The sequence below is a fragment of the Coregonus clupeaformis genome, chromosome 11 (genome assembly GCF_020615455.1).
Source record: "Coregonus clupeaformis isolate EN_2021a chromosome 11, ASM2061545v1, whole genome shotgun sequence".
Taxonomy (NCBI): Eukaryota; Metazoa; Chordata; class Actinopteri; order Salmoniformes; family Salmonidae; genus Coregonus; species Coregonus clupeaformis.
Window position 1 is genome coordinate 42,399,204 of NC_059202.1, and position 24,401 is coordinate 42,423,604.

General features: G+C 41.5%; 1 protein-coding gene across 5 annotated transcripts in view; it reads left to right on the forward strand.

The window, feature by feature from the left end:
- The window catches only part of LOC121555266 (membrane-associated guanylate kinase, WW and PDZ domain-containing protein 2), a 333,480-nt gene that overhangs the window by 217,426 nt on the left and 91,653 nt on the right, over positions 1–24,401 (forward strand). For 2 of the 5 annotated variants that reach the window (XM_045223560.1, XM_045223559.1), the window contains exon 12: positions 4,380–4,445. The exons of the other annotated variants lie outside the window; for them this stretch is intronic. In XM_045223560.1, the coding sequence (XP_045079495.1) occupies positions 4,380–4,445 (66 nt within the window). The remainder of the gene's footprint in view (positions 1–4,379; positions 4,446–24,401) is intronic. 5 annotated transcript variants of the gene reach the window in all.

A 24,401-nucleotide genomic window follows, 5' to 3' on the forward strand; every position in this document is an offset into this window, starting at 1 on the left:
AGACGCTGACTGAGTGACAAGCGTTTTGCTGAGCGATGACATTGGGCACGTTCCACAGCTAAAGGCGTGGCGTCGCAACAAATAATGTCATCGACTTACAAATTGCTACCATATGTGGTTAGCTGGTACTTCAAATACCTATGAAGGGGCGGCAGGTAGCTTAGTGGTTAAGAGCGTTGTGCCAGTAACCGAAAGGTCTCTGGTTCTAATCCCTGAGCCGACTAGGTGAAAAATCTGTTGATGTGCCCTTGAGCAAGGCACTTAACCCTAATTGCTCCTGTATGTCGCTCTGGATAAGAGTGTCTGCTAAATGACTAAAATGTCAAATGTAAGACATTGTAAGAGCTGTCAGGCTTCAGCAACGTCTAAGCATAGGAAGCATAGGCGCGTTCTCATTGACTTCTAACCACTGCTGTAGGGGTGGGGGAGGGTTCAAGGGACGTGATCACTCCACTGCATTGTGAAATCTCGACCAATCAAAGCAGGCACTGCGTCACTCCAGGGGCTTCTTGCAGTGCATGCTACTGCCTAGAGCAGTATATTGTATTGTTTATTTTTGTCATTAAAAAAATATATATATACTGCATAGCGCAAGTAATGCATGGTAATGCAAAATTATAATAGGATTGCACTATCAAAAGGTTCGGGACCAAAAACATCCTGGGCTAATCACTGGTTCAGTGGAACTCTGGCAGCATTCCAAAGCTGGGGTAGTCAGACAAAGAAACACATATACAGTACACAGAAATACACACACACTGCCATGGACAGTCTGATGCCTACTGTGAGTCATTCCGAACCGGTCTGTCTTTCACCCTGCAGCCAGTAATCCCTAGGCTACCGATGGGTGTGTGTGTGCGCGTGCGCTGTGAGAGAGGTTATCTCTCGGTGTGCCAGGCTGATAGTCCCTCAGGGGCCATTGCCCTGAGCTGTTTGATGTAGGAGGAAACACCGGGTGGGATGGGGGAGTTTTCTCTGTGTGTGTGGGTGAGAAGAGAGACTGGGGGACGGGGATAGGAGGTTGGCAGTTGGGGAGGGTAGAGAGTTTGTCACGCCAGGTACAGCATAAAGTATACAGTAGAATCTAGACCGTGTGTGTGTGTGTGTGTGTGCGCATGCGTGGTGAGTAGTGAGTTTGTCACGTGTACACTAGATAGAATGAGAGTATAGAGAATCACACACTGAAATATTAACAGTATATTTAGTGAATCGGCGAGCTAAGGATGTTGATATAAAAGTCATGATATTAAGAAAAGTGTTAATTTCCAGCGAGTGTATTTAATGGGTTTAGTTTCTGTAGCTAGCTTTTCCCCTAGCCACTTCGGTAAGTACTGGCCGGCTAGCTACCTAAGACCAAAGAGATGAGAATGTTTTTCTGACTGAAGCACATACAGTATCTCCTGACAGTGACACATTTCCCCCCTGTGGACTGAAGCTGAACTTTACCACAACTATCACTGAACAAAAATATTAAATGCACCATGTTTCATGAGCTAAAATAAAAGATCCCAGAAAAGTTTCATACGCACAAAAAGCGTATCTCTCAAAAATGTTGTGCACAAGTTTGTTTACATCCCTGTTAGTGAGCATTTCTCCTTATAATCCATCTACCGGACAGGAGTACCATATCAAGAAACTGATTAAACAACATGATCCTCACACAGGTGCACCTTGTGCTGGGGATATTAAAAGGACACTAAAATAAGCAGTTTTGTCACACAATAGAATGCCATGTCTCAAGTTGACGAAGCGTGCAATTGGCATGCAGACTGAAGAATTTCTGCACAAACTGTCAGAAACCGTCTCAGTGAAGCGCATCCGTGTGCTTATCGTCCTCACCAGGGCCTTGACCTGACTGCAGTTCGGTGTCGTAACCAACTTCAGTGGGCAAAGGCTTACCTTCGATGGCCACTGGCACGCTGGAGAAGTGTGCTTTTCACAGATGAATCCTGGTTTCAACTGTACCAGGCAGATGGCAGACACCGTGTATGGCGTTGTGTGGGTGAACGGTTTGCTAATGTCAACGTTGTGAACAGTGCCACATGGTGGCGGTGGGGTTATGGGGTGGGCAAGCATAAGCTACGGACAATGAACATAATTGCATTCTATTGGATTTTTGAATGCACAAAGATACCGTGACGAGATCCTGAGGCCCATTGTCGTTGCATTCATCCGCCACCAGTGGGACAACATTCCACAGGCCACAATCAACAGCCTGATCAACTCTATGCAAACGAGATCTGTTGCACTGCATGAAGCAAATGGTGGTCACACCAGATACTGAATTGTTTTCTGATCTATGCCCCTACCTTGTTTTTTAAAAAGGTACCTGTATCTGTGACCAACAAATGCATATGTGTATTCCCAGTCATGTGAAATCCATAGATTTGGGCCTAATTAATTTATTTCAATTGACTGATTTCCTTATATGAACTGTAACTAAAAATATTTTAAATTGTTAATGTTGCGTTTATATATATATATATTTTTCAGTGTAGATATTTAACGCTGTTTAAAAATGGGCAATGTTGAGGTGGTAGAACTGATGAAAGGAATCCTAGAGGTCTTATAACTTATTCCATTCTACAGGAAAGTTTTGGGGGGCTGATGTCTCTTTATATTCAAATAGCCTAGGGGCTACAGTGGGGAAAAAAAGTATTTAGTCAGCCACCAATTGTGCAAGTTCTCCCACTTAAAAAGATGAGAGAGGCCTGTAATTTTCATCATAGGCACACGTCAACTATGACAGACAAAATGAGAAAAAGAAATCCAGAAAATCACATTGTAGGATTTTTAATGAATTTATTTGCAAATTATGGTGGAAAATAAGTATTTGGTCAATAACAGAAGTTTCTCAATACTTTGTTATATACCCTTTGTTGGCAATGACACAGGTCAAACGTTTTCTGTAAGTCTTCACAAGGTTTTCACACACTGTTGCTGGTATTTTGGCCCATTCCTCCATGCAAATCTCTAGAGCAGTGATGTTTTGGGGCTGTCGCTGGGCAACATGGACTTTCAACTCCCTCCAAAGATTTTCTATGGGGTTGAGATCTGGAGACTGGCTAGGCCACTCCAGGACCTTGAAATGCTTCTTACGAAGCCACTCCTTCGTTGCCGGGGCGGTGTGTTTGGGATCATTCTCATGCTCAAAGACCCAGCCACGTTTCGTCTTCAATGCCCTTGCTGATGGAAGAAGGTTTTCACTCAAAATCTCACGATACATGGCCCCATTCATTCTTTCCTTTACACGGATCAGTTGTCCTGGTCCCTTTGCAGAAAAACAGCCCCAAAGCATGATGTTTCCACCCCCATGCTTCACAGTAGGTATGGTGTTCTTTGGATGCAACTCAGCATTCTTTGTCCTCCAAACACGACGAGTTGAGTTTTTACCAAAGAGTTCTATTTTGGTTTCATCTGACCATATGACATTCTCCCAATCCTCTTCTGGATCATCCAAATGCACTCTAGCAAACTTCAGACGGGCCTGGACATGTACTGGCTTAAGCAGGGGGACACGTCTGGCACTGCAGGATTTGAGTCCCTGGCGGCGTAGTGTGTTACTGATGGTAGGCTTTGTTACTTTGGTCCCAGCTCTCTGCAGGTCATTCACTAGGTCCCCCCGTGTGGTTCTGTGATTTTTGCTCACCGTTCTTGTGATCATTTTGACCCCACGGGGTGAGATCTTGCGTGGAGCCCCAGATCGAGGGAGATTATCAGTGGTCTTGTATGTCTTCCATTTCCTAATAATTGCTCCCACAGTTGATTTCTTCAAACCAAGCTGCTTACCTATTGCAGATTTAGTCTTCCCAGCCTGGTGCAGGTCTACAATTTTGTTTCTGGTGTCCTTTGACAGCTCTTTGGTCTTGGCCATAGTGGAGTTTGGAGTGTGACTGTTTGAGGTTGTGGACAGGTGTCTTTTATACTGATAACAAGTTCAAACAGGTGCCATTAATACAGGTAACGAGTGGAGGACAGAGGAGCCTCTTCAATAAGAAGTTACAGGTCTGTGAGAGCCAGAAATCTTGCTTGTTTGTAGGTGACCAAATACTTATTTTCCACCATAATTTGCAAATAAATTCATTAAAAATCCTACAATGTGATTTTCTGGAAAAAAAAATATCCATTTGTCTGTCATAGTTGACGTGTACCTATGATGAAAATTACAGGCCTCTCTCATCTTTTGAAGTGGGAGAACTTGCACAATTGGTGGCTGACTAAATACTTTTTTTCCCCACTGTATGTAGCTTCTTATCTGTCATGTTTGGAGTTGTGTTGCTCTGTTATGCGGACACTTGAATTTGCCCTGGTCGTGTCAGTATAGAGTCACTTTAGAACTAACTAATGACATGTTGCACCTCTACCTTGCTACCTTGCAGATGACCCTAGGAGGAAGACAGATGAGAACAGTGGAGCACTTAGAACAGCAGCAGCCAGCGGCAATGGTAGGAAAAATTATAATTTAGGTGACCAAGACACAGGCCCAAAACAAGTTAAGCTACCCCACTATGCCCCTGACCGTTTTGGATTGCAAAACTAAAGCGACACACCAGACAAGACACAGAGACAGCAACAGAAGAATAGGATATGATGGAGAGAGACACCAGCAGAACAGAACAGGCTATAACAAAAGAGGATAGACAAAGGAGACCGTAATAAACAAGAACCTGAGACAGCAACAGACAAGACACAGAGAAAGTGTCAGAAGAGGGCAGATGAACACACAGTAGACTATCACGTCATGCTGCTGTATAGATTCTAATTAGTTGCATTTGCACAAATGATAACTACTTCTAAGCTAACATATGGCATTTTTTAAAGATGGTCATACCATCCACCAGGACTTACAAAATATGAAATGAATAGATTTGTATTGGTCGCATACACATATTTAGCAGATGTTATTGCAGGTGTAGTGAAATGCTTGTGTTCCTAGCTCCAACATTGCATTAATATCTAACAATACAAACAAATCTAAAAAGCTAAAGAATGGAATTAAGAAATATATAAATATCAGGACGAGCAATGTCGGAGTCTGGAGTATACAGTGTATATACTGAACAAAAATATAAACACAACATGCAACAATCTCAAAGATTTTACTGAGCTACAGTTCATATAACGAAATCAGTAAAATGAAATGAAATTAATTAGGCCCTAATCTATGGATTTCACATGACTGGGAATACAGATATGCATCTGTTGGAAACATATATATATATATATATATATATATATTTTTTTTTAAGTAGGGGCGTGGATCAGAAAACCAGTCAGTATCTGTGTGACCACCATTTGCCTCATGCAGCGCGACACATCTCCTTTGCATAAAGTTGATCAGGCTGATTGATTGTGGCCTGTAGAAGGTTGTCCCACTCCTCTTCAATGTCTGTGCGAAGTTGATGGATATTGGCTGGAACTAAAACATGCTGTCGTACATGTCGATCCAGAGCATCCCAAACATGCTCTGGTGAGTATGCAGTCCATGGAAGAACAGGGACATTTTCAGCTTCCAGGAATTGTGTACAGATCCTTGCAACATGGGGCCGCGCATTATCATGCTGAAACATGATGTGATGGCGGCGGATGAATGGCATGACAATGGGCCTCAGGATCTCGTCACGGTATCTATGTGCATTCAAATTGCCATCAATAAAATGCAATTGTGTTTGTTGTCCGTAGCTTATGCCTGCCCATACCATAACCCCACCACCATGGGGCACTCTGTTCACAATGTTGGCATCCGCAAGCCACTCACCCACACAACGCCATACATGTGGTCTGCGGTTCTGAGGCTGGTTGGGCGTACTGCCAAATTCTCTAAAACGATGTTGGTAGAGAAATTAACATTCAATTCTCTGGCAACAGCTCTGGTGGACATAACTGCAGTCAGCATGTCAATTGCAGGCTCCCTCAAAACTTGAGACATCTGTGGCATTCTATTGTGTGACAAAACTGCACATTTTAGAGTGTCATTTTATTGTCCCCAGCACAAGGTGCACCTGTACAATGATCATGTTGTTTAATCAGCTTAATCAGCGCTTGTAACGCCAGGGTAGTGTTATGTGAATTCTTTAACAAACTATTTTAGTGTCTCTGTGCGTCTCCCAAAAGGTTGTAAGTCTTTTGGGAATTAAGTAACGGCCAGAGTCCCGGTCTGCATGGTCAGAGATATTTATTCATTGAGAATTCTGCCATCACAATTTCAGAGTCCATCTTTTATACTCATACGTCATACAAAAAGAAATCCCTTCCCTCTGTAGGCGGGCTGTAGTTTTCCACTCTAAAACTGCTCTACTGACCTTCAGTTCACACACACACACATATACACACATGCATACACACATACATACACACACACACACACATATCCTACTCCCTGCTTTACTCAGTTATTGCCGTTCTCACAATATTCTGCACCATGTTTTCATAACAGTTTCTCCCCTCCCTAAATTGGGAGGCCTCTTTATCTTAGTTTCTCAGTTGTCTTTGTTGTCTGGCCTGACTCTTACTCACATTGCTAAATAGTGGCTCAATGCCATAGCCTTTACTGGTCCTACACTCACACATTATACACAGTTTCAGGGTGTAATAATTAGTCATTAATAATTAATCTATCAATTCCACCCTTTGACTAAATATTACACACATACAAAATATATGTTGTTATAGCAATGAATCACACTCATTGAAGTATATAAGTTGGTTTGCATATTAAAACATTACAGGTTCATCAGGGTTACCCCATGATTAAAAGCATAACGTTACTTTTTAGCAATGGTAACTAGTACATCATACTTAAAACGAGACTTTAATACACAAAAGATCATTACAATAACTTTTAAACTAGAGATTTATAGTTCTAGGAAAACATCCAGTCTCAAACTATCTGGATCGTCGTCGTCCTCCACCAAGCCTGGTAGGTCATATCCTTCAGTCGGAGTCCGGGATTGGGCCGTATCTCACCATCTGTTGGGAAACCGCCTTGCTCACCAACCCTCAGACACAGGGAATAAGACAACATATACAAAGAACAAGTATACCCATAGAAGCTATAACTTCACCCAGAATAGTTACAACAATAGTTTTCCATTTACCAAATATGTTATCAAACTAACCGTTTAGGGAGCTATCAATACCAGAGTTCTCAGCCAGTTCGTTCGCCAGCGTGCTGAGTCCCTGAAGCGCTTTGGTCACGGACCCGTCCGGTGCTGTATTGTTTGGGGATGAAAGTACAGCACATAGATCCAAACAGAACACAAACCCCGTCCCGCTCAGCCAAAAGCATATCTAAAGCTATTCTATTCTGCCATGTCATTAAGCTAGTTGCCGCTGTCTGCTCAGCTAATCCCTTTATTGCATCACGAGTGTGGTTTATAAATCTTTGCTGGTTATAGTAAACATAATTCATCCAATCTACGTTTTTATTAATTGTTGACCACCAGAAAATACTTGATTCAAACCCAGCTGCGATCTGATTGTGGATCCCATCAATATATATCCTTTCATCAAAGGATCCCGGGAGGAGGTCCTACTTTCTACGTGACAACTCACCAGTCTCTGACACGTTTGATTGTTTGCGTATGTAGGTGAGTTCACAATCAGTTATCACCACACAACCATCAGATGTCAGCACGGGCCTGGTTTTGGTTCCTAAAATCCTCTGGCTGCAACAAAGAGGAGAGATTAGTCATGGTCTCTTTAGGTGTGACATTCTCTGTGTGGGAGCAGGAGCTAAGATGCCCTACCCTGTATCCTATCCTTACTAGTCCTAGAAAAACAATAATAAGAATCCCCTGAGACTTCAAACGGAGGCAACCTAGGTCGGGGTGACTTTGTTATCAGGGGATACAGAAAGTGCAAGTTACTACAAGACTCTTTCACCACATTCCCAGGTGGCTTGCATGGAGGATAAACCTGACAGAGTCAAAGCCTGTCAAGGGGAACGGAGTAGTTGTTAACCCTGGTTTGGCTGTCCCACAGGCAAAACAGTCCTCTTTAGACATAGTTCTTGCCGTATACTGAATCCATTCCAACCACAGGTTAAGATTTATATACCCCGTTTCCACCTGTACTACTTCCTTCAGGTCTATAGTTTGCACTATCTTCACCACGGCCCCGGTCTCACTACCTCCCTCAGAGAGGTTTACTCTATAGGGTGCCCCAGTTGAAGAAGATATCTCACTTGTCAGGTCTGTAATCTGTTTTAGCATAGTTCAGACTTTCAGACAGTACCTACCCTCATATGGGTCGCACTGCCATTTCTGATAATTCCCTACTTTCACAATACTACACCTGTCCCTGAACTGTGTATGGAGATTGACATATCCCCCCCCGCTTGGTATAAGCAACTACATAGTCCCAGGATGTACATGGTGACATACATATGGTGATGTCCTTCCCTAAAGTCCCTAGAATTGCCCCTTTCCCTACGTCTAGCTGTCTCCTATGCCTTTTCAACTTGTGTTAGGTTAACTACCACTTCTGGCTGAAACAGGAGGGTCCGTGTGTGTTAGGAATATGGCCCCCACAATCAGACAGCTACCTACCGTCGGGAGACCTGTGAATCCCCACCCTCGCCCTGAGAACATGTCAGATGCCAGAGGCCAACCCATTGCTTTACCTTCTATCGAACTCACACAGGGATGATCAGACAGGGTAAGGGAATCTTCGTTAAGGAGCCAACCCCCGAGCCCTAGTGGTGATCGGATCTTTCTCCTAACTCTGTGTTTGTTCGTCAGGTGTAGCTGGTTTTACCTTTTTACAGTGTGTGACATGCACCCAGATGGATCTCTCAGCTATTCTGCTGGCAAAGGCAGTACTTGGTAGGGCCCTTCCCGCCAGGCCTGCTTCAGTCTCCTGGTTAGATAGAGTGGGTCACCTTCTCCTTTAATTCACCTGTGGGGGCACAAAACCTCTGACATACAGGTGTGGTTAATAAACGACCTTCTCACGTGTTCTGCTAGGGTGCTCTCTAGTTCTATGTCTGCCTGTCTGGTCCTGCCAACTGTGGCATTCTGTAAGGTCTTCCAAACACTTTCTCAAAGGGGGATAACCCATCTTTATCTGGGGTTACTCTAAATTTCTTCCCTTCACTCCGTGATAACTCTATAAAATCCATTTCCAATTGCTGGAAAGGGTACTTAGCCGGAGGATACTCACCCTGAGGTGCCCTTTGTCTGCCCTGGTGATTATTTTGAGCACAGATAACACATCTTTTTTTTTATATAATTAGTAATCCCATGTGCAACAAAGTGTTGTCTAATCTGTTCTACCATCCATCCCTCCTTTTGACACATGTCACTGCCCATGTGTCAATATTATCACCTACCTAACAATCACTTAGGTAATATTGGTAATTTATCATCCAATTGCCATCCCTTATTTTTATTTATTGGTAAAATAAACTATCTTAAAGTCCTCCTCTCATGCCTTTAGAATTTACCAGTGTGGATGATTAATTAACACCAGAAAGTTAAAACAGAGTTCAGAGGCAATTGAAATTCCATCCCATAGTATACCAAACATTACCATTATTCTAAATATTTAATAAATGTTACTTATCCCAAGTGTTCATTAATCCTCATGACATTCATTCTCATAAGAAATCATATATACCCCAAACTCAGCCAAAACCTAAAAAACTCCATAAAATTCACTGTATGCTCCTCTAAGACCTATCACCCTTGACCTGCTGAAAACCCCCCAAAATTGAAACAACAAGGCTTTATAAACATCATACTAGGTGTGTTGTTTTTTATTTGAAAACCCCAATTAAAAAACAACAACCAAACAGCCAGGTCATGAGGACTCCTGATTTCTCTCTTCCCCTTCTGCCTACAGTTTCTTAACTGGTGCCCTTTCCTTGCACAGTAAGTACACGGTTCCTCACATTCTCTAGCAAAATGTCCCATTTTGTCACAATTGTAACACTTCCACTCACTCCTGTCTCCACTATTACCATTTCCTTCTTGTCTGTCTTTGCTACCGTAACCTCTCTTCTCTCCTAGGTATTGACTAATAGTCTAACTGTCTCTAATTCAACACAAAACCCCATCATCCAATGTACTCCCAGCAGAACTGAAAAAAACCAAAACAGACTGTGATTTCCAGGACACTGCACCTTTGTTTCTGGCCTCACTATCTCCCCGGGAATTGGCCCTCCCTCAAGGTCCCTCCCAATCTGCTCTTGGTAAACTGCAAACCTTTTATTGCTTCTGGTTTCATAGGGTATTGCTTCTGATATGGCCTATGATTAGATTTGGGTATCACCTGTACTGGAATTACCCCTTTTATTAATCCTACGTCTGCTGGACCCCAGGACCACAAATGCTCTGGAACTTCTTTTAAGTCTGACTCCTGTTGTTCTGTCAACAGGTATTCCTCTCCTCAGCATCTGCTATTCTCATCTAAATGTACTATCTGTGGATGGGCTGTGTTGATCGCCACTCACAATATTGACCCAATCAGTGATCCTCTTACCCTTGGATACCCACTGGCCCATGTCTTTCCAGTCCTCTGCTGGCTCCTTTGCTAGGGACACATGTGGGCTCCATATTTCCCTGAACAGTCTCTGACTTTGGGGCCCTATTTCCACCTCCACTACTGCGTGGGTGTTGTCATAGTGAAACCATTTCAAGGCTATAGTCCTTTCTGTGGTTTTAAATAATGCTTTCTCATAGATTGCATCTGGACCTGGGTGTTTGTTATACCAGAGAGTACAGTGTAGGTCATCGGGGGACATTTTAGTGGGGCCTGGTACTACATCATCAGCAAGTTCCATCAAGGTTCGGGGAATATCAGTTATTCCCACCCTAAACAAATCTTGCCTATCCCAATAACATGGCTCCCCTTCCCCACAGACCACCATATTGTCTCTGACTATGTGTACTTTCATTCCCCTCTCAGCGGAAATGACAGCCACATTCAATTTAGTCATTACATCACGTCCTAGTAAATTTACCCGACACAGCTTAGATATCAGGATGGGTATGGTTGCCTCTCATCCTGATTGGTCATGTTTTAGGGTTATTGGGGCTGATAACCTTTCAATAAATTGATGACCAGAGGCAGATCGCACTATGATTTTCTCCCCATCAATCCTGACTCCATCTGGCTTGTCTGTTGCACAGGTTGCTGTCCTGCAGGCTCCCGTATCACAAAGGAATTTAATTTTCATACCCATTACTGTCAATGTCAAATAAGGTTTCTGTTCCTGTTGAAGTGCTAAGTCAATAGTAGCCAATTCAAACACCTCACAATTTGGATCAAAGGGTTCCTTAGTCTTCCCCCCACTAGAGTCTACTATTTCTCCCTCAAGGACTAGTCACGCCTTATCTTCCTCTTCCTCACGCTCAAAGCTGGGGGATGGACTTCTCTCTCTCTCTCTTCTCTCTTTTCTCTCTTTTCTCTCCTGTCTGACTTTCTCTGCCCTTGTCTGGTACTCCTCTACCTCTGGCTCTTCCTCACCTTCATCTTCCCTTCCTCCTCCAGCCCCTTCTTCCTCATAGGGAGGTGGGGCCGGTGGGGGGGCAACATTATTCCCCTGCACTCTCCTTCTCCTCCCTACGTATTCATCATCTGGATTTTCTCTCCATGCCTGGTCTGCCAAGTTTGGATATAACCTTTCTGCCCTCTGCTCTGGGGGAGGCACGGAGACCTCAACCTTCACTTCTCTTTCCCTCTCACTCACTTCTCTTTTCTTCCTGCCTTATCTCCTCTCTCTCCTAAGTTTCTAGTTCTACCCGCCATCTCTCCCAGAGTGGCAATTAGTTACTCTGCATCTTCCTCTTCTTTCTTGGCTCTGTCCTGTCTGTTATTCTGCTCATGATGGATTGCATGTCTCTCTGAGGCTATTACACAATTCAGTTATTTTCCCAACATACTCTCCGTAATCGGCCCATGGCAAAAGTGTCCTCTGGGCATCCCCTGAAACCCACTGCCCTCTAACGGCAGCCCAAACCTTACTATTCCTGTTTTGGGGTGGGTCATTCTTTCTACCGCTCTGGCCACGTCCTCTGTGTTCATGGCCTGTCTGCTAAATGGCATATTATTATTATTACTGTATACATCTAAGGTTGCTGGGGCCCCTTTCATTCACCGCCAATAGATTAGGTAAGGCTACCAGTGGGTACTGGCCCCCTCCTACTCTCTCTCTCTCTCACTGCTTATTTCTCCTTTACACACCTTATGTATCTGTTTAAGCATGGATTCGAGTTTATCTGCGTCTAGACATCCCTCAAAACCATACCTCTCCCTCCACCTGGTTACATAATGGAGATATCTTCTATCCCTGGATTCCATTTTAATTACATCAAGCATTTCTCGTCCCCAGTAAATTCTGGGACCTCTTGTGAGGATTTGCCCCCCCATGGTTGGTACTGTTAAAAATCCCTTAGCCACCTCTTCTATATAACAAGTCAATTTAACAAGTAATTCAAAATAGCTTCACACAACAACACCTTGAATCACCCCTTCCTGTATATGTAATCTTGACTAGTCCCCCAGAATTATCTCATACTTTTACAGAGGGATTGATCCCCACAATGTAATCTTGATCATTCCTGACAGTCTCATACAACAGGAATGGGTTCTCCCTCCTCTATACAACCACCTCTCCCTGTATATGTAGTCTTGACTAGTCCCCCAGAATTATCTCATACTTTTACAGAGGGATTGATCCCCACAATGTAATCTTGATAATTCCTGACAGTCTCATACAACAGGAATGGGTTCTCCCTCCTCTATACAACCACCCGGAATTATTCATGTGACTTTTGAGCAAACATTAGGTCTCACACGTACACAACCTTACATGATTATTGGTGTTGTATCGGTAACCTGGAGTTTATAAGGCTCCAGAACGGATAGAGTTACAGCAAAATCTACAGTTGTTTGTGACTTTTGACTTTACTAATATTATATTTCTCACACATGCTACTTCAATTCCTTCTGGTGTACTTTTTGTATTTGTTTAACCCGGATTATTTGTTGACTGTTCAATAATCTCTTACAGGTTACATCCCATAGGTGTACTTTTAATAGTTCCTTCTATTTCAACACCGGGTAGTTTCTTTTGGTAATGGCCTATTACCGTGAATCATTACGGACCCACCACCAGGTTGACTAGTCCCCCAGAATTATCTCATACTTTACGGAGGAGTCTATCCTCACAATGTAATCTTGATAATTCCTGACAGTCAACCCCACATTTCACTTAAAATGGCTACGCATTGATCAATTTGCTACTTTTCAATATTTTAGCAAGTCCTCAAATCAATTTCACCAAGTTAATGAATAAAGACTACTGACCTTATCCTTGCAGCCGAGATTCAATGTAGGTTTGGATTCCGTCACCGTCTCTGTCATTAATCAGGTGTCCTCTGGCCTGTTTTAACCCTTAATGTCAAAGGGCAGGACTTTCTATTTACGAATGTATCATTCGCCCGTCGACGGTTTTCAGAGTTACCTGGAATGACAGAAACAGGGTATTGGAGTCCGGCTCAGAAGGACCAAGCTGTTATGTGAATTCTTTAACAAACTATTTTAGTGTCTCTGTGCGTCTCCCAAAAGGTTGTAAGTCTTTTGGGAATTAAGTAACGGCCAGAGTCCCGGTCTGCATGGTCAGAGATATTTATTCATTGAGAATTCTGCCATCACAATTTCAGAGTCCATCTTTTATACTCATACGTCATACAAAAAGAAATTCCTTCCCTCTGTAGGCGGGCTGTAGTTTTCCACTCTAAAACTGCTCTACTGACCTTCAGTTCACACACACACACATATACACACATGCATACACACATACATACACACACACACACACATATCCTACTCCCTGCTTTACTCAGTTATTGCCGTTCTCACAATATTCTGCACCATGTTTTCATAACAGTTTCTCCCCTCCCTAAATTGGGAGGCCTCTTTATCTTAGTTTCTCAGTTGTCTTTGTTGTCTGGCCTGACTCTTACTCACATTGCTAAATAGTGGCTCAATGCCATAGCCTTTACTGGTCCTACACTCACACATTATACACAGTTTCAGGGTGTAATAATTAGTCATTAATAATTAATCTATCAGGTAGTGGGTTCGATCCCCGGGACCACCCATACACAAAAATGTATGCCTGCATGACTGTAAGTCGCTTTGGATAAAAGCGTCTGCTAAATGGCATATTATTATTATTATTATTATTATTATTATTATTAGTATTATTATTATTATTATTATTATTATTATTATTATTATTATTATTATTATTATTATTATTGTTATTATTATTATTATTATTATTATTATTATTATTATTATATGCCACACCTGTCAGTTGGATGGATTATCTTGGCAAAAGAGAAATGCTCACTAACAGGGATGTAAACTAATTTGTGCAAAGCATTCTAGAGAAATAAGCTTCTTGGGCGTATGGAAAATGTCTGAAATATTTTATTTCAGCTCATGAAACATGGGACCAACATTCAGTAATTATATGTGGGGAATTTAATATGGTGACGGAACCAAATGATCAGATATCTCAGTTGGCCTTCAAATTAACATCTGTGAAGACTTCGACATGAACATTGCACCCTGATAAAGTGGATATCACAAGGTTTGATTTGAAAACCAAAACGAGAATTGACCGAATCTATGTGATATTAGGGTTATTGATTATAAAATGCAAGTGGTGGTCGATTCTGATCACCTGACGGTCCAATCCGTGCTGGGCTTTGAGAATTGACCCAGAAATACATTTTGGAAAATACTAAATGTCTAAAAAGCCAGGAATTCATAGTCGAACTGAGACATGAAATTAAGAAGTTCAGACATCTAAGATGTCTCACAAGATCTAGTCATGAACACTGGGAAAACTTCAAGAAAACTATGAAAGATAGTTTTTTTGTTTTAAATATACGGTTTTAAATCAACAAAGAAATGTAATTTATGGGGCCTCCCGAGTGGCGCAGCGGTCTAAGGCACTGCATCGCAGAGCTAGATGCGTCACTACAGATCCGGGTTTGATCCCTGGCTGCGACCGGGAGACCCATGAGGCAGCACACAATTGGCCCAGCGTCTTCCGGGTTAGGGGAGGGTTTGGCCGGCCGGGATGTCCTTGTCCCATCTCGCTCTAGCGACTCCTGTGGCGGACCGGGCGCATGCACAGTTGTACGGTGTTTCCTCTGACACATTGGTGGGGCTGGCTTCCGGGTTAAGCGAGCAGTGTGTCAAGAAACAGTGCGGCTTGGCAAGGTCGTGTTTCGGAGGACGCATGGCGCTCCACCTTCGCCTCTCCCGAGTCCGTACAGGAGTTGCAGCGATGGGACAAGCCTGCACCTACCAATTGGATATCACGAAAAAAAAATACAAAAATGTCATAACGAAATCATGGAGAAGTATATTGAGCTTAAAGCAAAAACAAACAAAACCGAGAATGAAATTGAGAATCTTAAGATTTTAAATGCATATAACAATGAAGTAATTCATAATATTCAACGTTTTCTGGAAGTGATATGAGCAATAACAACATAATGTCCTCTTATTTCTGAGTTTGTCTTTAAAAGGAGAAAAGAATGGTGTTGTAATTGTAACAGAGGACACAGAAATAAGTGATATTGTTAAACAGTCTTTGAGCGACATGTGCAAAGAATAACAGAAGCTTTGAAAACCTTCCTATATATGATTGTAACGAAAACCTATGTTCAGATACTCTGGTTGGTGAAATCATTGGGGAGGGAAATTAGTCATTTAAATAAGAGTAAATCACCAGGTCCTGATGGATTACCGGTTGAGTTTTATCCGTTTGGTTTTAAAGATGTATCAGAAATGTTAACTGATGTATTGAAGGAATGGAAAACGGAATGATTCATGATAAATTCACTGTCATGTATTTTATAGAAAAATAATGATTAATATGAATTGAATAATTGGAGACATCTCACAATGATGAATGTAGATTATAAAGTTCTCACAAAATTAATAATGAAGAGATTGAATGATATACTAGGTGTTATAATAGAACATGTGCTATTAAAGGGAGACTCATGTGGGATAACCTTTGTACAGTGCAATAAATATTATTCTTCCTGTGTGATTCTGGTTTCTTTATACTGGGCTTAGACCAGAAGAAAGCTTTTGATTATATTTCAAGGTAGTATTTATGGGCAGTTCTTAAATGGTATGGTTTTCCAGATGGTTTTATAACAATTGTAAAATGATTGTGTGCAAAATCAACTGTTCAAGTGAATGTAAACGGATCACAGTTCGAAGCCTTCATTGTTGACAGAGGTGTAAAGCAGGGTTGTCCTCTTAGCGCAGCACTCTGTGCTGGCCATCAGCCCCTTGTTAAAAATAATTTAAAAAGATGATGGGATAAAAAGGTGTATCTGTTGGTAATAGTAGTCGTGTAGTTGTCTCTGCTTATGCCGATAACAAGTCTTTAATCATTCGCAATAATTACATTTAGTAAATGATCATTTTGGATTATATGAGAAAGATCTTTCTAAACCTCCCATCCATATAGAACTTAAAGATGAAATTAAATTACTTGGGATCTACAGTGGGGAGATCAAGTATTTGATACACTGCCGATTTTGCAGGTTTTCCTACTTACAAAGCATGTAAAGGTCTAATTTTTATCATAGGTACACTTCAACTGTGAGAGACGGAATCTAAAACAAAAATCCAGAAAATCACATTGTATGATTTTTAAGTAATTAATTTGCATTTTATTTCATGACATAAGTATTTGATACATCAGAAAAGCAGAACTTAATGTTTGGTACAGAAACCTTTGTTTGCAATTACAGAGATCATACATTTCCTGTAGGTCTTGACCAGGTTTGCACACACTGCAGCAGGGATTTTGGCCCACTCCTCCATACAGACCTTCTCCAGATCCTTCAGGTTTCGGGGCTGTCGCTGGGCAATACGGACTTTCAGCTCCCTCCAAATATTTTCTATTGGGTTCAGGTCTGGAGACTGGCTAGGCCACTCCAGGACCTTGAGATGCTTCTTACGGAGCCACTCCTTAGTTGCCCTGGCTGTGTGTTTCGGGTCGTTGTCATGCTGGAAGACCCAGCCACGACCCATCTTCAATGCTCTTACTGAGGGAAGGAGGTTGTTGGCCAAGATCTCGCGATACATGGCCCCTTCCATCCTCCTCTCAATACGGTGCAGTCGTCCTGTCCCCTTTGCAGAAAAGCATCCCCAAATAATGATTTTTCCACCTCCATGCTTCACGGTTGGGATGGTGTTCTTGGGGTTGTACTCATCATTTTATGAGTTTAGACCAAAAATCTCTATTTTTGTCTCATCAGACCACATGACCTTCTCCCATTCCTCCTCTGGATCATCCAGATGGTCATTGGCAAACTTCAGACGGGCCTGGACATGCGCTGGCTTGAGCAGGGGGACCTTGCGTGAGCTGCAGGATTTTAATCCATGACGGCGTATTGTGTTACTAATGGTTTTCTTTGAGACTGTGGTCCCAGCTCTCTTCAGGTCATTGACCACGTCCTGCCGTGTAGTTCTGGGCTGATCCCTCACCTTCCTCATGATCATTGATGCCCCACGAGGTGAGATCTTGCATGGAGCCCCAGACCGAGGGTGATTGACCGTCATCTTGAACTTCTTCCATTTTCTAATAATTGCGCCAACAGTTGTTGCCTTCTCACCAAGCTGCTTGCCTATTGTCCTGTAGCCCATCCCAGCCTTGTGTAGGTCTACAATTTTAACCCTGATGTCCTTACACAGCGCTCTGATCTTGGCCATTGTGGAGAGGTTGGAGTCTGTTTGATTGAGTGTGTGGACAGGTGTCTTTTATACAGGTAACAAGTTCAAACAGGTGCAGTTAATACAGGTAATGAGTGGAGAACAGGAGGGCTTCTTAAAGAAAAACTAACAGGTCTGTGAGAGCCGGAATTCTTACTGGTTGGAAGGTGATCAAATACTTATGTCATGCAATGAAATGCAAATTAATTACTTAAAAATCATACAATGTAATTTTCTGGATTTTTGTTTTAGATTTTGTCTCTCACAGTTGAAGTGCACCTATGATAAAAATTACAGACCTCTACATGATTTGTAAGTAGGAAAACCTGCAAAATTGGCAGTGTATCAAATACTTGTTCTCCCCGCATTTCAATTTTGGAGAATCTCTTATAAATTGGGTTAAAATCATGTATAGTAACCCTAGGTGTAAAATAGTAAATAATGGCTATTTCTCAGAAAGGTTTAAACTGTCAAGAGGAGTGAAACAAGAATGTCCACTATTGGCATATCTATTTATTATGGCCAACGAGATGTTAGCTATTAAAATCAGATCCAATAATAAAATCAATTGATTAGAAATCCAGGGATTAAAAACAAAGTTGTCATTGTACGCTGATGATTCATGTTTTCTTTTAAATCCACAACTTGAGTCCCTCCACAGCTTCATAGAGGATCAAGATAAATGTTCTAACCTCTCAGGAATACAACCAAATTATGATAAATGTACTATATTACGTTTTGGATCACTAAAAAATAAAAATGTTACATTACCATGTAGTTTACCAATAAAATGGTCTGATGGTGTTGTGGATATACTTGGAATACATATTCCAAATGAAATAAATGGTCTCACTCCAATACATTTTAAAAGTTAGCAAAAATAGATAAGATCTTGCTACCATGGAAAGGTAAATACCTGTCAATTTGTGGAAAAATCACCCTGGTTAACTCTTTAGTATTATCCCAGTTTATATATTTGCTTATGGTCTTGCCTACGCCTCCCGAAGAGTTTAAATTATATGAGAAAAATATATTCCATTTTATTTGGAACGGCAAGCCAGACAAAATTAAACGGGCTGATTTATATAATTAATATGAATTCGGAGGACAGAAATTATTAAATATTAAAAAGTATTAGACCTATCACTAAAAGCTTCAGTCATATAAAAGTTATACTTAAATCTGAACTGGTTCTCTAGCAAATTAGTATGATGTCTCACCCAATGTTCAAGAATGGCCTTTTTCCCTTTATTCAGATTACAACCTCTCACTTTCAGTTATTTGAAAAGGAAATAATCTCCCAAATATCACTATTTCGAAAACAAACCATAGAAAGTTGGTTGCAATTTCCATTTAGTCCTCCAAAAAACAGCAGAACAAATAATGCAACAAATAGTGGTTAAACTCAAATATACTAATTTATTTTTGACAAAAATACAATTAAAAAGGTATAATCTTTGTAAATGATATAATCGTTAGGACTGGTGGAGTTATGTCGCACATTCAGCTAACAAAAACATATGGAAATGTCTGCTCTAACCAAATTTACAACCAATTAATTGCAGCATTACCGCAAAATTGGAAGAGGAAAGTGGAAGGGGGAAAAGTAAGGAACTTGTCTGTCGGCCTTGCATTAAAGAACATAATTGGTTAAAGAAAACTGTGATAAATAAAAAAGTATACCAGTTTCATTTTTCCTTCATTAAGGATTGACAGCCGTCCCATATAGATTGCAAAATTGTTTGGAAGAGATTTTTGACTTACCGATCCCATGGCATAGTGTTTATGAACCAATACGCAAAACGACACCAGATTCAAAACTTATAATTTTTCAATTTAAATTATTATATACAATTATTGCTACCAATAGAATGTTAGAATATAATATATGGGGGATACAATCTTCCCAGCTCTGCAGATTTTGCTGTGAAGAGACAGAATCATTAGATCATTTGTTTTGGTACTGTCCATTTGTAGCTTGTTTTTGGACACAGGTCCAGGAATGGCTAAAGGATTGCAATATTTACCTGGAGCTAACCCTGCAGATAGCACTACTAAGTGATCTGAAAATTCATAGTCAATTGATCAATAATATAATAATAATTTTAGCAAAAATGTTTATTTTCAATGTATAATCTGTAGAAACAATGAGAATAGAAAGGTTCAGAACTTTTGTAAATCCAATATGGATGGTGTTAAATGGAGTTGAAGGATGGGACTAATAACAACAACTAATAACAACAAGATAACTAATAATGTAAGCATACTGTGTCCATAATAAGTATATAGGTTATAGGTTGAGAGCTTTTGTGAAAGAGCACAGTTAGAAAGATATGTCATATAGAAGCAAACCAGATGGACATCATGAAAAGGATCGGAGAGGTTGAGGGTAGAGGAAGTTCAGGAGTAAAAACAAACAAAATAGAATTCTTGTAAAATTGACTGTGTCCATAAAATGTATATAGTATGTATAAGCTGGAAGTAGAGGCCTAAGCATTGTTCTTCACTAGTTTACTCCAATTAGGGAAGGGGTGGTGGGGTTGGAAAGTAATAAAGGGAAATATATTATTTTAGAGGAAATATATATTTTTTGTGAAATAAATAAATAAAAAAAACATATGGGGGATTATAAGTGATGCAGACAATTACATTGATGGAAGTTATAATCTATCTGTAATATTAAAGCTGATCTACCCCCTTAGAAAAAAAAGTAAAAAAAAAATGTCTCTGAATGTCCTTGAGTGGGCGGTAGGTAGCTTAGTGGTTAAGAGCAGTGTGGCAGTAACCGAAAGGTCGCTGGTTCTAATCCCTGAGCCGACTAGGTGAAACATCTGTCGATGTGCCCTTGAGCAAGGCACTTAACCCTAATTGCTCCTGTAAGTCGCTCTGGATAAGAGCGTCTGCTAAATGACTAAAATTTTTAAATGAGTGGCCCAGCCAGAGCCCGGACGAACATGTCTGGAGAGACCTGAAAATAGCTGTGCAGCAACGCTCCCCATCCAACCTGACAGAGCTTGAGAGGATCTGCAGAGAGGAATGGGAGGAACTCCCCAAATACAGGTGTGCCAAGCTTGTAGCGTCATACCCAAGAAGACTTGAGGCTGTAATCGCTGCCAAAGATGATTCAACAAAGCACTGAATAAAGGTTCTGAATACTTATTTTTAATACATTAGCAAACATTTCAAAAAAACAGTTTTTGCTTTGCCATTATGCGGTATTGTGTGTAGATTGATGCGGGGAAAAAACGATTTAATCAATTTTAGAATAAGGCTGTAACGTAACAAAATGTGGAAAAAGCCAAGGGGTCTGAATACTTTCCGAATGCACTGTATAAATCCCAAGACTGTCTTTCACAGTGTCATCGATACTCACATGGATTACAATACTAAAGAATTATGGTGGACAATAAGATTTGGAAGACTAGATATATTATGACTATAAAATAACTTGTTGTCCCCTCATATCATAAAAAAGACAAGACAAGAGCTAAATCAAGTAGGCTGCCTTGCTTCGTTTTGGGTGACTGTCTTGACCAACAAGTCAGTCACCCAACAAGGTGGTGTCATGACTCTCCCTGGGTGAGGACAAAAGGTGATCATAGAAACATGTCACCAGCCGGTGACTTTTCTGAAAAGCCAAAGAATTTGTGAGGGTGCTGTACACAACAGCAGGATAGCGGCTTGGCTCATGACGCTGCAAAGTGATGTGGTTGTCAACTACGCAAAAGCGGAAAAACCTGCCTTTGGGTGGGGCTTTGGTGGTGTGTCAACGCTGTGGTGAAGACGAAACCGACTTCGCACCAGCCACGTGACGTAGCTCCGCCGTTGCCATCGAACCATCACAATGGCATTTGTAGATGTCTGTTCTTACCATCAGCTAGACCACTTGCAAGCTGGTGTGGGATTGGTATGGCACAACCTCATTCTGTGCAAACCACTTCAATTTCAGCTAGGCAACAAGACCAGCCTGTTCACAGAAGTAGCTGGTGTACTTATCACACTGCAAACTGCGGTAAAACAAGACTTGTCAGAACTGGCAATCTGAACCGAATCAAACTATGCCAGACTCACCTTGTTATTCCACTTGCCGTTTTGGAAAAACAAAAGCACATGACTACTTCAAGTGGCACTGACTGTTCTGATAGAATCTTAAAGCACTCTCTGTAATTCGTTTTCCAGCCCAAAGCCAGCCCCGGCAATATTATGAATTGAAATAGCCTAACCAAATATCCAAGATTGTGCCTTTAAAGCCCTGTACCCGTGTACACATTCATTGACTTTTTTAGCTGGCTGACCTTCGACAAGAGTTCTCCCGGTGTTCTGTCTCACTGACAAAGTACAGGACAAATAACCACTTCTCAATGGCATGCTGCTAACATTTCTCATGAAACCCTCGCTCCCCCTCTCCCGCTGCCCACAACACATTTCATTCAGTGTTATCCGATGTCCTTCAGAGGAGCACAGAAGCGGAATAAAACACAGCTAGTTCCACAATCTCCAGATGCTGCTATACAGTTGAAGTCGGAAGTTTACATACACTTAGGTTGGAGTCATTAAAACTAGTTTTTCAACCACTCCACACATTTCTTGTTAACAAACTATAGTTTTGGCAAGTCGGTTAGGACATCAACTTTGTGCATGACACAAGTAATTTTTCCAACAATTGTTTACAGACAGATTATTTCACTTATAATTCACTGTATCACAATTCAAGTGGGTCAGAATTTTACATACACTAAGTTGACTGTTCCTTTAAACAAAATTCCAGAAAATGATGTCATGCTTTAGTAGCTTCTGATAGGCTAATTGACATCATTTGAGTCAATTGGAGGTGTACCTGAGGATGTATTTCAAAGCCTACCTTCAAACTCAGTGCCTCTTTGCTTGACATCATGGGAAAATCAAAAGAAATCAGTCAAGACCTCAGAAAAATAATTGTAGACCTCCACAAGTCTGGTTCATCCTTGGGAGCAATTTCCAAATGCCTGAAGGTAACACGTTCATCTGTACAAACAATAGTATGCAAGTATAAACACCATGGGACCACGCAGCCGTCATACCGCTCAGGAAGGAGACGCGTCCTGTCTCCTAGAGATGAACGTACTTTGGTGCGAGAAGTGCAAATCAATCCCAGAACAACAGCAAAGGACATTGTGAAGATGCTGGAGGAAATAGGTACAAAAGTATCTATATCCACAGTAAAACGAGTCCTACAGTGAGGGAAAAAAGTATTTGATCCCCTGCTGATTTTGTACGTTTGCCCACTGACAAAGAAATGATCAGTCTATAATTTTAATGGTAGGTTTATTTGAACAGTGAGTGACAGAATAACAACAAAAAAATCCAGAAAAATGCATGTCAAAAATTTTATAAATTGATTTGCATTTTAATGAGGGAAATAAGTATTTGACACCCTCTCAATCAGAAAGATGTCTGGCTCCCAGGTGTCTTTTATACAGGTAACGAGCTGAGATTAAGAGCACACTCTTAAAGGGAGTGCTCCTAATCTCAGCTTGTTACCTGTTTAAAAGACACCTGTCCACAGAAGCAATCAATCAATCAGATTACAAACTCTCCACCATGGCCAAGACCAAGGAGCTCTCCAAGGATGTTAGGGACAAGATTGTAGACCTACACAAGGCTGGAATGGGCTACAAGACCATCGCCAAGCAGCTTGGTGAGAAGGTGACAACAGTTGGTGCGATTATTCGCAAATGGAAGAAACACAAAAGAACTGTCAATCTCCCTCGGCCTGGGGCTCCATGCAAGATCTCACCTCGTGGAGTTGCAATGATCATGAGAACGGTAAGGAATCCCAGAACTACACAGGAGGATCTTGTCAATGATCTCAAGGCAGCTGGGACCATAGTCACCAAGAAAACAATTGGTAACACAGTACGCCGTGAAGAACTGTAATCCTGCAGTGCCCACTAATTCCCCCTGCTCAAGAAAGCACATATACAGGCCCGTCTGAAGTTTGCCAATGAACATCGGAATGATTCAGAGGAGAACTGGGTGAAAGTGTTGTGGTCAGATGAGACCAAAATCGAGCTCTTTGGCATCAACTCAACTCGCCGTGTTTGGAGGAGGAGGAATGTTGCCTATGATCCCAAGAACACCATCCCCACCGTCAAACATGGAGGTGGAAACATTATGCTTTGGGGGGGTTTTCTGCTAAGGGGCCAGGACAACTTCACCGCATCAAAGGGACGATGGACGGGGCCATGTACCGTCAAATCTTGGGTGAGAACCTCCTTCCCTCAGCCAGGGCATTGAAAATGGGTCGTGGATGGGTATTCCAGCATGACAATGACCCAAAACACACGGCCAAGGCAACAAAGGAGTGGCTCAAGAAGAAGAACATTAAGGTCCTGGAGTGGCCTAGCCAGTCTCCAGACCTTAATCCCATAGAAAATCTGTGGAGGGAGCTGAAGGTTTGAGTTGCCAAACATCAGCCTCGAAACCTTAATGACTTGGAGAAGATCTGCAAAGAGGAGTGGGACAAAATCCCTCCTGAGATGTGTGCAAACCTGGTGGCCAACTACAAGAAACGTCTGACCTCTGTGATTGCCAACAAGGGTTTTGCCACCAAGTACTAAGTCATGTTTTGCAGAGGGGTCAAATACTTATTTCCCTAA